At 48.6% G+C, this 14,008-nt stretch overlaps 1 protein-coding gene across 3 annotated transcripts in view; it reads right to left on the bottom strand.

The window, feature by feature from the left end:
* Positions 1-4,915: 4,915 nt before the first annotated feature.
* The window catches only part of PATJ (PATJ crumbs cell polarity complex component), a 138,183-nt gene continuing 129,090 nt past the window's right edge, over positions 4,916-14,008 (bottom strand). For all 3 annotated transcript variants that reach the window (XM_059478360.1, XM_059478362.1, XM_059478363.1), the window contains exons 41-43: positions 11,770-11,873; positions 10,098-10,221; positions 4,916-7,473 (exon numbers count right to left, since the gene is read on the bottom strand). In XM_059478360.1, the coding sequence (XP_059334343.1) occupies positions 7,327-7,473; positions 10,098-10,221; positions 11,770-11,873 (375 nt within the window). In that variant the 3' untranslated portion in view covers positions 4,916-7,326. The remainder of the gene's footprint in view (positions 7,474-10,097; positions 10,222-11,769; positions 11,874-14,008) is intronic.

Raw genomic sequence — 14,008 nt, 5'->3', positions numbered from 1 at the left:
AACTCCAGACCCTCTCCTCTCCTTTCCTCTCCTCTCCTCTCCTCTCCTCTCCTCTCCTCTCCTCTCCTCTCCTCTCCTCTCCTCTCCTCTCCTCTCCTCTCCTCTCCTCTCCTCTCCTCTCCTCTCCTCTCCTCTCCTCTCCTCTCCTCTCCTCTCCTCTCCTCTCCTCTCCTCTCCTCTCCTCTCCTCTCCTCTCCTCTCCTCTCCTCTCCTCTCCTCTCCTCTCCTCTCCTCTCCTCTCCTCTCCTCTCCTCTCCTCTCCTCTCCTCTCCTCTCCTCTCCTCTCCTCTCCTCTCCTCTCCTCTCCTCTCCTCTCCTCTCCTCTCCTCTCCTCTCCTCTCCTCTCCTCTCCTCTCCTCTCCTCTCCTCTCCTCTCCCACATTAGAGCAGCAATATTTAGTTTTTTTGTAACCTGAGGTTATGGGCGTCCTTTTAATCGACTACTTAACTGTATCTCATTTAACTTGTAAGTTTGTGTCCTAATATTTATTATCAGCTCTTCTGTAAGTAGTGGCAGGCACCGATGGCTCAGTGTATGTAACAACAAACACAAGCTGGATGGATTATGGAAAGCATAAAATCCTATTTATGTTTGCTTATGCGGGTTTGATGCAAGAATTAAAAATTAATGCTGTAGGAAAATATTTGAGCATGCCAGACCCAAACAGGCAGACATTGTTGTGCCTGGGTCTGGAATTACCATATGGCTGTTATTTTTCCTTAATTAAGTTGGAGCTGACGGGGAGTGCAGCCCAGTGACAGGCTCTGCATCACCGTGGGGTGGGGCAGGGCATTGCAGGCTCTGAATCCCAGCAGATTCCCAGCCCAGGGTGTGGTGGTGTTGTCCAAGAGCTCTGTGCAGTGCCTTTGCTGGCAGATGCATTTTGTGTTTGCTCCTTGCTTTGCCTCTGCTCAGTTTTCATATTCCCAAACTCCTCCTGCAAAGCCAAGCCGTGATTTAAGTGCTGGGACTGGGTCTCCCCCACCATGGAGCACCCACAGGGTCCAGCATCACCCCAAATCTGCGTTTTTCCTTAAATCCCTCTGCTGACAGAGAGGGAGGCAGGGCTCAGGCCCCACTTTTCTTGTTCTGCTGCTGGTGCTGTCCCTTGGCTTTGGTGGAGCACACCCACATCTCCCTGATTAGCTAATTACTCTTTTTTTCTGTGAGCAGAAGTAAATTCTGGCCCACTCTGGTTGTGGTTCAGTCAGTTCACATCCTGACAAAATTCTCTTGAGCTGCCTTGTGCCCCCATCCTTGCAGGGAGGGGAGAACAGCCCTGACCTCTGTTTGCCATGGAAATCTGCCATCTGCTCAATCTTTTCTTCACACTTTCAGTCCAGGCATTCACTATCTCAAACTTCTATCTGCCTTATTTTTTTTTTTTTAATCTATAACCCAAAATGCCTCCTTTATGTACAAATAAAATGAATTAAACCTTTCCCTGTGTGTGTTCCTGTCCCCATGGCTGTGGCTTTTGTGGGGTGACTTCCCACACCTGCACAGCACCAAACCAGCCATTTTTGAGGTTTTTCTTCACATCAGTGACATCCCCCACATCCCCAGAGGGTCCTTGCACAAATATGACAAGGTGGGATATTTTTTGCAGGAATTCCCCCAATTTGTGTACAAAAGCCAGCAGAGGCATCTCTGCCAGGCCCAGCTGCAAAGAAAAAAGAGCCATAACACAATTTTTTGACAGTTTTCACTGAGTTTTTCCCCTGACAGCTCTGGATCCACACTTGCAGAGAGGAACTTCCCTCAGGAAGGTGCAAGTTCCAATTTCAGCACAATAAATGTGGGAGATTTTCTGCTAATCATTGGGATGGCTTTGGGAAGTGCCTGTTTCCCCTTGATTTGGGGACAGGGAATTTCATTTTGGGGTGTGCTGCAGCTCTGCAGGGAGGCACCCCAGAGTTTGCTGCCTTCCCCTGGCCCTTTCCCTCCTGTTCCCATCCCTGCAGCCCAGGCTGGTTAATGCATCCCAGGATGTTGATTTTCATTCCTGTTCCTCATCATTCCTCTTTGTCCTTCCAACCATCTCCCCAGGGAGGAGCAGCTCCTCTGCGGACCCTGAGGGATCATGGATGGGTTGGTGCTGCCCCTGGCACCTCCCAGCGCCCAAAATTCCTCCTGTCAAAGTTCCAGACTGCACAAAAAACCATCTCAGTGCCACAAAGAGCCAGAGCCAGCCTCAATTTATATATTCCAGTATCACTGTAGAGATCAAACTAAATATAGGCAAGGAGAAGCACACCCCCAGTGCGAGCACTGCGCAGGACAAATGGAGACAATTAAGTCACAGCAAGAAAAGGAATTAATCTAATGATCTTAACAGGCCCAGCATCCAGCAGCCCATCAGCTGGGAGGGGAAAGAATGATGAGGAGCTCGGCTGAGCACAATTTTTCCACTCTCCTTATGGGCATTTCCAGTGTGTATTCCCTTTATTTTGCTGCAAGGAGAGCAGAGGGGACTCTGAGAGTCTCAGCTGAAGCAGCTCAGTGCTCAGGCAAATCCACTTTGCTCAGCCTTGACAGGGTGAGAGGGCTGGGGATGGAGAGGAGAAGGCTTCAGGGGGACCTCAGAGCTCCTTCCAGGGCCTAAAGGGGCTCCAGGAGAGCTGGAGAGGGACTGGGGACAAGGGACAGCACACAGGGAATGGCTCCCACTGCCAGAGGGCAGGGCTGGATCAGAGATCAGGGATAAACCCTCCGTGAGGGTGGGCAGGCCCTTGCACAGAGAAGCTGTGGCTGCCCCTGGATCCCTGAAGTGTCCCAGGCCAGGCTGGAACAACCTGGGACAGTAGAAAGTGATGGAACTTGAAGATCTTTTAACCATTCCAGGATCCATCCAAAGAAAAACATCTCCTCTTGAGATGACATCAGCCAGAACCTGCCCCACCAGCAGCTTGGACAGGGTCAGTGCAGCAGCTCCCAGCAGAATTTAATGTTCTTAGAAGAAACAAAACTGTTACATCTACCATTATATATAAAAATAATAGTATAATTATATATTATACTGTTATTATGTTATTGTAAATATTACCAGATAATAATAATAACAATAATAATAGTAATAGTAATAATAATAATAGTAATAATTCAGTAGTAATAATTATATATTATACAACTGTTGTAACAATTGTATTATAACTATTATATAATAATATATACTCTCAGCAGCAAAGGCAGATTTCTTTCTGCAGGGGCAGGGTACTGACTGCCCCTCTGCTCTGGCCCCTGTCCTGTCCCCACAGCTCGGTGTGGAAGGGCCAGCTTGCCCTGGTTTTGGCAGGAAGGAAGGCATTTATCAGCAGGAGTGGGACAGGCCATGATTCCCTTTCCTAGAAAGCTCCTGTCACTGTGCCCGGTGTGTCCTCCCTGCAGCTCCCCCTGCTCCCAGGGAAGCAGCCAGCTCAGTCTGGGAGTTTGTCTGTCCTGGGCTGTGCTCAGAGCATCCCTGGGGGCAGCAGCTCCTCTGCCTGGGCTCCAGCCCTGCAAGAAGGCTGCAGAAATGCAATATTTTGTCAACTGCTCCATCTAGTGCCATTTCAGCAGAAAAAGCACCCAGAGCACAACGCTCAGAGCTGTGCTGGGGCTGGGCAGCTCTCCCCGCCTGGGCTCGTGCATGGGGATGTGCCAGCAGCCAGTGCTGGCCCTGTGCTCACCCTGCAGAGCCAGAACCAGGAATCTTTACCCTGATTTCCTCATTCTTCTAAAACGGGACTATAAACCTTTCTATGGAAATATCTGCCCTGGAAAACACAACATTCCTCATGAGCTCTTCAACTGCTCAGGAATCCCTTAGGTTGGATCAGGCCTGGAGCAACCTGGGGTGCTGGAAGTCCCTGTGTGGGGTAGAATAGGATGAGCTTTAAGGTTGGTCCCAACCCAAACCAGTCTGGGATTCTGTAATCCTAAATAAAGAGGGAATAAAGACTTTATGCTATCACTGCATTTCCCCCCTTTTTGTGTAGGAATTGGGAGTAAACTCTGCTTCACCCCCACCAGGCTTGGGAAGGCAGCAGAGCCCTCAGAGCCCACCTGAAAAAAGCTAAAAGCAAAGTCAGGGTGACCCTTGTTCCTTTTCCATTTGGAATGCTGCAGAACACGGATCTCTCTGATTTGCTGCCATCCTGGAAGGTGCAGCTGTCACAGGAAGGGGCATTTTGGGGAACAAACCCCACTAAGAGGGGTAACAGTGACCATGGCAGTGTTTAACCAGGACATCAAACCAGACATCCAGATGTGTGACCCTGTGGGGAAAGGTGATAATGGAATTATGCATCCACACTGAGCACAACTGATGTTATATAAATATTTCTTTATATTAAATATTATAATATAAATATAACTGATGTTTTATACATGTGTGACACCAAATTAATTCTCTGCAGTGCTTTCAGGCAGAGGGACATTAACTGCTCCACACTGGCATAATCACTTTACCTCCACAGGCCCTATGGATGTCACACTCCCAGGGGGTAATTGCCGTGGGATTAATTACAGGGAATTTAGGGGCATTACAGTGATTCCTCATTGCAGGATAATGAGGTGGAGTTCCTCATCCCTCCAGGCTGACCTGCTGGCCCCACCACCACATCATAACCTGCTCATCAGTTGGCCAAGAAATGCCAAGAGCCCTGAGGAGGCTCCTGGTGCTGTCACTGCCCAGAGCAGGAAATTCCAGGTCTCTCCAGGTGAGGAAGCTGATGGAAGGACTGTGAACAGCACTTGGCCCTTCTAAAGTAAAGGCTCTGCCCCCCAAGTCCTCAAAGCAAGGCAGGAGAACCCTTAAAACAACAGGAAGCAGAGGAAAATTTCTGCCAGAGCAGGTTTAAATTGGATATCAGGGCATGCAACAGCTTTTAACACTGACTTAAATTAAAATACAGAATAAAACAAATGCACAACTACTTATGCAACTGAGCTTTATTTAGAACCTTTGAAGTCATAAAACGTCTCCTTGTACTGATCTACGTAAACATCCAATCAGGAGGTTTAATTGTTTTTTCCCTTGCACAGAAATGAAGTTTTAAACAAACCAGAACACCCCCACCCAGACAAGCGTGGTGCAAACTGAATTCTCTGTCTTGGCCCTGCACGTGGAGCATGGTCACTGGTTTATCAATTAGTTGCAATATAATTGTTTAAATTTTTTTGGCAGTAATATATTCGAACACACAAAGTGCAAATTACAAGAAGCAGAAAATGTTCTCTCTCCTTCTGAGCAACGAGAAGTGCAAAATGTCTCATCAGCCCATAAATTCTATTGTTTCTGTCTATGAACTGCATGTGCATCACAGGCTGATAAACAGCCATGGATTAAACAACTTCATGGATTAAATGTGGCAACGTCTCAGGGTGGGTACAAAAACACAGGACAGAAGAATCATTCCCTCCTCACAGCTCACCTCAACTCCTGTGCAAGCAGAGCAGTCTGTCCAGAATTCTCCAGTTTTCTACACCTGGAGAGATCCCTGTGCTCTGCAGTCAGGATTCCACTCACACCTCACCTGGCAAATCAAACAGGACACTGGGAACCCACTGAAAATGAGAAGTCTCTTCCAGGCACTATTAAGGGAATACCCACCAATGGTTCCAGCAGGCTAAATGCACTTTGTGATTACCTAAAGTTATGGAAAACTTTCCAAGGAAAGAAGGAAAACCCTTTTCCATGAGAACTTATCACAGCATTCCTGTCTCAATGTAGTTACCTCGCTTCAGGATGGGTTCCTGTATGTGAAATGGGGAAAATTCCACTCAATTACACAGAACAGCTGTACCTGTAACACCTCCCTGCACTGCTCAGCTATTATACTGCAGATTTTCAACCTTCTTTCCATTCAATTCCTGGAATTTTTCACACAAAACGAGCAGCCAATTCCGACCCCACCCCCCCTTTCATTTCTCCCAGCTACATCACCATTATAAATTATGCCAAACAGTTCCAAATCAGACTGGGCTGCTTCCTCCAAACCCCTCCTGCTCCCCTGGACAGGAAGATTAACCCCCAATGCCTTGCATTGCCAGGAACCTGCCTGCCAATTCATCTGCTAAATCACCAAGGCCACATCACTCACATCATCACTGCTTGAGGGCTGGGACATGGAATGAGGTTGGGAACTTGTGGCTGAAGGTTCCTGCACCCCACCCCAGAGTGGGACCAGCCTTGGGAAGGCTTCAGACCCCAAAAAACTGGCTGGGGGATTCAACTGAGCTGGAGGGGTTTGAGGAGCCTCATCCCAAAGTGCTGCACCTGGCTGTGGGAGAGCATCCCAGCCCTGCCTGGCGTTACCCAAAATTGGCTCTGGCAGCCCCAAGAGAGGAGAATCCTCCAGGATCCATGGAAGCCCCTTCCTGCACTGCCTGATCCTGGGGAGACTCTTGGAAATGTGCATGAGTTTGGTGGTTAGGATGAATCCATCGAGCTGGAGGGACTGCTCACCATCACTCCTAGAATTACAGGATCACATTCCCAAAGCAAACTTTTTGTCTTCATTAAAGTTTCAGGATGAACAATTATGCTGCAGCTTGGCACGACAACAACTGCCTTTGTATGCGACATGCCTGGCATATATCAGCACATTTCTTCTCAAAAAATAGAATTAGAACAGAATGAGCTACGCTGTTGTTGTTCATGCTGCCTAAATATCTGAAAAGGCTCAAACATTTTAAAAGCCTAAAAAAATAAATTTCCCTCTCCCCTCGTTTATTTTTCATGCTAAAGGCTGCAAATTGACACATCACAGTAATTACCTCTGACTAACTTCCACAGACCTACCCAAAGAGATAAACATGAGAAGTTCACATTTGACTATCAGACTTACTGTGCCGAGCACAAATAATTTCCCAGAGGAGAATTTGATATTTCATCATTTGGAACAGTGGTAATTTAATTACATTGCTAATGTTTTCTGGCATACTTGAAAGAACAATTAGCATAAGTAAATCACGAGTGAGATGACAAGTCACTCAGCATTTATTTCTGCCCCTCAGATGAGATCGGTTGATGATCTGAAATTCTCTTTTGTGCGCGAATTGATTCCAGGTTCAACAGTCGAGGTTCAGAGCAGCGGGGACAAACTGAGGTGTCAAATAAAGCACAATGAGTCCTGTCCTTTGAAGTTCCTTAATTAAACCTTGTCCAGGGGAACCTCTGAAGCCACCAGAAGTCGTGGAGGGTGGGGAGAAAGGCTGGAAAGTCGTGGGAGGCCGGATGAAGCTGGAGACGCGCCTGGAGCGGTGGGAGCGCGGCTCCGGGCTCTGCTGGGGCTGGGCAGTGTTGGACAGCTCTGCTGACGGCCTGAAGGGCTCAGTGTGTCTCAGGACAGCACTGTCAGGGTCACTGTCCCCTTCTGGCGCTTCAGGATGGCCACGGCCTGGTCGTGGGTGACGCCTTCCAGGGCCTCCCCGTTGACGGCCACGATCTGGTCCCCGCGCTTCAGCCGGCCGTCGTCGGCCGCCGCGCCCTGCAACAGCAACACGGGATCTGTGTGGGACCCCCGGGGTTCCTGGGGCCTGCAATGAGGCCTGGAGTGGGGGATGCAGCTCTGGGGATCCCTCAGGGCCAGGAGAAATGGGGCATGGAGCTCTGGGAACCCCTCACGGGGGATGGAGCTCTGGGAACCCCTCATGGGGGATGGAGCTCTGGGGATCCCTCAGGGCCAGGGCAAATGGAGCTCTGGGAACCCCTCAGGGCCAGGAGAAATGGGGGATGGAGCTCTGGGAATGCCTCAGGCCAGGAGAAATGGGGGATGGAGCTCTGGGAATCCCTGAGGGGGGATGCAGCTCTGGGTATCCCTCAGGGCCAGGAGAAATGGGGCATGGAGCTCTGGCAACCCCTCATGGGGGATGGAGCTCTGGGAACCCCTCAGGGCCAGGAGAAATGGGGGATGGAGCTCTGGGAATGCCTCAGGCCAGGAGAAATGGGGGATGGAGCTCTGGGAATCCCTCAGGGCCTGGAGAAATGGGGGATGGAGCTCTGGGAATCCCTGAGGGGGGATGCAGCTCTGGGTATCCCTCAGGGCCAGGAGAAATGGGGCATGGAGCTCTGGGAACCCCTCATGGGGGATGGAGCTCTGGGGATCCCTCAGAGGACATGGAGCTCTGGGGATCCCTCAGGGCCAGGGGAAATGGAGCTCTGGGAACCCCTCAGGGCCAGGAGAAATGGGGGATGGAGCTCTGGGAATGCCTCAGGGCAGGAGAAATGGGGGATGGAGCTCTGGGAATCCCTCAGGGCCTGGAGAAATGGGGGATGGAGCTCTGGGAATCCCTGAGGGGGGATGCAGCTCTGGGTATCCCTCAGGGCCAGGAGAAATGGGGCATGGAGCTCTGGGAACCCCTCATGGGGGATGGAGCTCTGGGGATCCCTCAGAGGACATGGAGCTCTGGGGATCCCTCAGGGCCAGGGGAAATGGAGCTCTGGGAACCCCTCAGGGCCAGGAGAAATGGGGGATGGAGCTCTGGGGATGCCTGAGGGGGGATGGAGCTCTGGGAATGCCTCAGGGCAGGAGAAATGGGGGATGGAGCTCTGGGAATCCCTCAGGGCCTGGAGAAATGGGGGATGGAGCTCTGGGAATCCCTGAGGGGGGATGGAGCTCTGGGAACCCCTCAGGGCAGGAGAAATGGCAGCTCTGAGCTCTCCCCGAGCGCTGCTGCCCATCACTGCCCACCCTGCCAGGGTACACAGCCGGGAAGGGAGAGCTGGCTCTTCCCTGGAGAAAGGCCTGGGGAGAGGCTGGTTCTGGATTTTATGGTCATGGAGAGGCTTGATAAAGCAGCACTTAAATGTACTCCACACCTGAGAAACAGTGGGGAGGGAAAAGGAACCAAGCTGGGCACTGCCCCCAGCCCCAGCAGAGATGCAGAAATGGCCTTGGGTTGTTCAGGTTGAACATCAGATTAATTTTTTTTCATTTTTTTCACCAAAAGGTGCCAAGCATTGAAGCAGACTGCCCAGGGGAGCCCCCATCCTTGGAGGGATTTAAAAGCCATGTGGATGTGGCACTTGGGGACATTGGTTGGCAGTGCTAGGGGCACGGCTGAACTGGGTGATCTCAGAGGGTTTCCTAATCTAAAAAGTTCTGTGACAGTCCTGAAAGCTTCCACAGAGCTTTAGAAATGGCTCCTCTCCTCCAGACATCTCAGGGAAGTTCTGTTACTAAATCCCAAGCCCTGCCTGCCCTCTGTTGGCTCACAGTGTCTCTTTCTGCCCCACCTGCAGGAACTTCAGGTTCATTTTAGGATTTCCCAATTATGCTCACATCTAGAAACTTGTAGCACCACTTAAAAGGCACAATATTTTAATAATTTCAAATTGTAAAAATCCCTGATATTTGTGGTTTGAGCCCCAGAAGAGCAGGAGCAGGAGATTTGGCTCCTACTTTGCCATCACCTACCCTGCACAAGTGACACCAGGTAGGAACAGGGCATGTGACAGATTTCACAATTATTTTATGGCAAGTATCTCTAATTCCCACTGGTTTTCCTCCCTCCCCTTCCATTTCCACAGCTCCCCTGGTGTGGCCATGCCTGACAAGCCTTGCTGGCTCATTTTTAGCAGGGATGGCTGGGAACAGGGCCATATCTCCCTCCTGTAAAATGCTGTATTATGATTTTTCTCCAGCCTCAGAGGCTGGAGCTCTCTGTACCTGGCAGGGACCCCAATCCCCCCAGACACTCAGGGCAGGGATCAGAGATGGGCTAATTCCTGTTTGTTCATCAGGACACAGCATCTCTGCAATTTCCTCACTCCTGCACAGTGGGGAAAAAAGATGCCTTCAATACCTCCTGCAAATCTCTTGGAGATTTACAGATAGGAAACTGCCTTATAAATATTTTAATGTACAAAGCTAAGTTTCCCAAGTACACAGAGCAATTTTGCTGAGACAAAGTGTCTTGTTTCAGCCATCAGAAATATGAAATATAAACTGAGAAGCCAGCCATGAGTTCTGGGTCCACTAACTCACAGCAGCCTACTCAAGACAGTACATTTTGCTTTTTGCTACATAATATATTAACCAAGCCAAATCTTAGGTTTATTTTTAAAGATAATACAGAAAAAAAAGGAGAGAAAGCAAAAAATAAAAGATACCTTGGCAAATATAGTCTTGACATAAATGGGCAGGTCTCCATGGGGACTTCCATACCCCCCTACAATGCTAAATCCCAGTCCATCAGAGCCTTTCTCCAAGGTAATAATCTTAGGCTGAGGTGCTCTGAAAACACAATAAATATCACTCAGATAAGCAGTGTCTGTCTCAGGAACACTTACACAGACATTTATCTACCATGAGGTTCTTTCACACAGTCACAATCCATGACCCTTGCACTGGGACATTCCTACAAAGCCCAGAGTTCAAAGGCTGCTCCGTGTGCTCCAGCTCCTCACTTGGAAAAATTATTTTAAAGTATTGTATTATACCCACATGCCTGTGCTCATAACTCCAGAGCTCATTAGCTGGAGCCTGAACTCTTCAGGGGTTTCCTCTGCCAACACTGAGCAAAGGAAGATTTTTTCTGGTGGAATTTAGACCACTCATATGAATTTATATATCTCATATTTGAAATTACATGTAATTTACAATTATTTTAAATAAATTTATTAAAATTAAATTTTACTTGATTATTTAAATAAATTTTATTTATTAAAAAAAAAATTAGGTGTGTAGAAAGAGCTGCTGTGGACAGAAGGTGGTGGCCCAGCTGCCCAGGGCAGTGGTGGAGTCCCCAGCCCTGTGTGGATGTGGCACTTGGGGACAGAGGTCAGTGGTGGCTTTGGCAGTTGGACTCCATGATCTGAGAGGGCTTTTCCAACCTAAACCACTCCATGATTTCATGGAATCCTTTTGGCATCTTCCATCTCTCTAAAGGTGCAGCCCAAGCTGAGTAATATCTGTGCATTTTTTAGGATATAAATCCCTAATTCTGCTTCATATTTTCACCTCCAAACTTCCCTGCTGCTTTGATATGAAAAAAGAATTCAAATCCTTTTGTAAAGCAAGCAGTTCTCCTTTGGGAGCAGCAATAAAACCAGTAGCTCACATCGTAAGACCACAGAATGCAGCACAAGGAGCTCAACTTTTACACTCAACCCTCCTGAGGTAGGGCAGCAACTTCTTAAAATAAACAGAGTGAACCACAGAATGAAAATGGAGAGCATAATGAAAATGATGAGCTGAAATGGAGAATAAATGGATTTCAAAATGGTAACTGGGATGCTACAGTGAGAAAAGCACACGATGGAGAATGATGCATGGCAGGGCTGGACCTCCAGCTTCCATCACCACACACAAGTGCTGCAAGCAGGAATGATTTTAACTGGATTTTTTTTGACTCATAAAGGTATAAGGATTGAAAAGACAAAGTCCTGGGACATGTTTTGTAAGGTGTCTTTAACTCCTCTGGCATCAGTGTGCCAATACCCAATTATTTCAAATTGCTATGATCAGAACTCCTTCCAGCTGAGGAAGCCAATGGACAAGGGCAGAAATACCATGTCAGCACAACATCAGGAAGAAAAGGGATACTTTTCCCTTGAAAAACACCCAGAAATAGTGCTTGGAAACACATGTTTGTTTATTTACTCAAGCAATTTCTGTCAGCAGGCGAAGACAGACAGGAGCCCACCATCAGCCCGGGGAAGGTCACAGAGCTTTCATTTTAAAGGTGATGGAAAATTAGAGAAAGAAGCAGTGGGAGAGACCTCCCTGCACCTTTCCCAGCCCAGGAATCCACCCCAGCCCTGCAGAAGAGCAGGAACTCACTCAGGGTCCTCGGAGGGGTGCTCGGAGGGCAGGCTGAGGCTGCAGCCCGTGGACATGCTCTCCAGCTGGCTGGCAATGGCACTGATGTTGGTGTCTGCCACCACCTGGGCAACAGGGAGGCAAGGAAACACAGGTTGGAAAATCAGCTGCTGGCTTTTACCCCAAGTAAAACCCTAATTCTACTCCTAAATCTCCACACTTTCAGGTAAGGGCAGTCACTTTTCTGGGGTTCAATGCAAATTTTGCTCTGAAGCTTCTCCTGCCCTCACAAGGCCATCACTCAGGCTCTGAGCAAAGGGGAGGAGTCTTTCTGGGCAATCTAGACAAAAAGGCAGCTTTTCCAAGGAAAGAGAGCCAACACAAGGGGTCCAGGATTGCTCTTGAAAGAAATCACCACAACCTTTAAGAGAACCCCAAGACCCAAGGGAACATTGGGCAAAACGCTGCAATGCCTCAGACTGGTTTGTCTGATGAGAAGGGAACAAATTAATCCTTGGTTTTGATTTCTCTGCATTTTTAGGCTGAAAACAAACTGGATTGTTCAACTTCCCAATTGTGGGTCCTCTCTTATTCTGAAAACATCCTGAGGGCTGGAGCATTTTTCTATGGAAAAGGTTTCTATGGAAAAGGTTTCCATGGAAAAGGGTTCCATGGAAAGGTTTCTTTCTCTAGGCTGAGAGAGCTGGGGGTGCTCACCTGGAGAAAAGGAAGTTCCAGGGAGAGCTCAGAGCTCCTTCCAGAGCCCAAAGGGCCTCCAGGAGAGCTGCAGAGGGACTGGGGACAAGGATGGAGGGACAGGACACAGGGAATGGCTCCCACTGCCAGGGGCAGGGATGGATGGGAGATTGGGCAGGAATTCCTTCTGTGAGAGTAGTGAGGGCCCTGGTAGTAACTTTATTTTTAATGAATTGATGCTGATTTTTTATTTACTTTTTTTTTAATGGAAAATTTTCAAAGAAACCACCACCAAGTGGTTTGGGTTTGAGGTATTTACAGCTGAAAGGACATCAATTTCCCAACAGGTCCACGCTGTGGTTATCCCCTAACTCCATCTCCCTCTGAGGGGATATTCCTCTCTGCCTGACATTTACTGCAGCACAGGAGTTCAGCTCAGACACGGTGAGGAACAGCCAGGAAGCACAATTCCAGTATTTCCTCCAGCTATGGCCCTATTCTATCAAAGTCAGCAGGTGCTTCTTCCACTCATTGCTGCGAACTTGGCTTTAAGGAAAACTTCCCTTTTCAAAGTAAGAAATGTGTTCTATAAATCTGTTTCAAATGAGTGCTCACAATTCTCCCATAGCAAATATTTCCCTCTTTCCCAACCCTCTGGAGCCAAGAGGGTGATGGAGCCAGGAGGTTTCCATGCAAATTCTGCATCCCAGGACTGGGGTTCCAGGATGCCCCAAAGGAAAGGGGGTCCAGCAGGTGAGAACAGCTCCTGGCTCAGCCAGCACAGACCCACCAAGGCTCCCTTCCTGTGCCATCACAGTAAAGAATTCCAGCCAGGATTTGTCTTTTTTTTTTTGTTGTTGCTCAATAAAATGAGGGTAAAACCAAATCTGTATTCAAAAATCTTCAGCTGGCAGCAAGAACACATCAGAGTTCAACAACCTTGTGAAAAAGCTTCCCCTTATCTCATTACTACACCTGCAGAAAAGAAATTAAATTAAACCAAGGCATCAAAACAGCTGAGAGGGATGATTGTTCCCCTGAGACCTTAATCTGCCATTTGCAAACAGCATTTGCAAACCCCTTCCTCCCCAGGACGTGCCCACAATAAGCCTTTCCAGCCCACTGAACACAATTATCTGACCCCTCAGAGCAGTGGCCCACCCTGATAATAAACAGAATTACTTCATGGCACCCCACTCGTGACGATCACAGCGATAGGGCTGCTCCTTTTGGAGGGTTTTGGTTAAAAAGGAGCAGTTTGGTGGTGGAGAGGCTCCTGTGCTTGCTGGGGAAGGGAACCACCACCAGGCTTTGACACCACCCCAGGTGTTAAAACACAACACCCCACCTTCCTAGAGCAGGTTTGTGATAGAGGCAAACTGCCTCTATTCTATCCCAACAAACTCCACCATCTGAGAACAGCACCAAGCTCATTGTGATGAGGCAGAATGCTCAGAAGAAGGAAAAGAGCCAACTGACAGCCCCAAAGGCACTTCCAGAAGCAGCTCTTTGACCCAGTGGCACTTCTAGAAGCAGCTCTTTGTTTGTGGGAGCCACCCAGTGC

This window comes from Ammospiza nelsoni, chromosome 9 (genome assembly GCF_027579445.1).
Source record: "Ammospiza nelsoni isolate bAmmNel1 chromosome 9, bAmmNel1.pri, whole genome shotgun sequence".
Classification (NCBI taxonomy): Eukaryota; Metazoa; Chordata; class Aves; order Passeriformes; family Passerellidae; genus Ammospiza; species Ammospiza nelsoni.
Note: the sequence above shows the minus strand (reverse complement) of the source record. Positions and strands in the feature narration are given on the sequence as shown.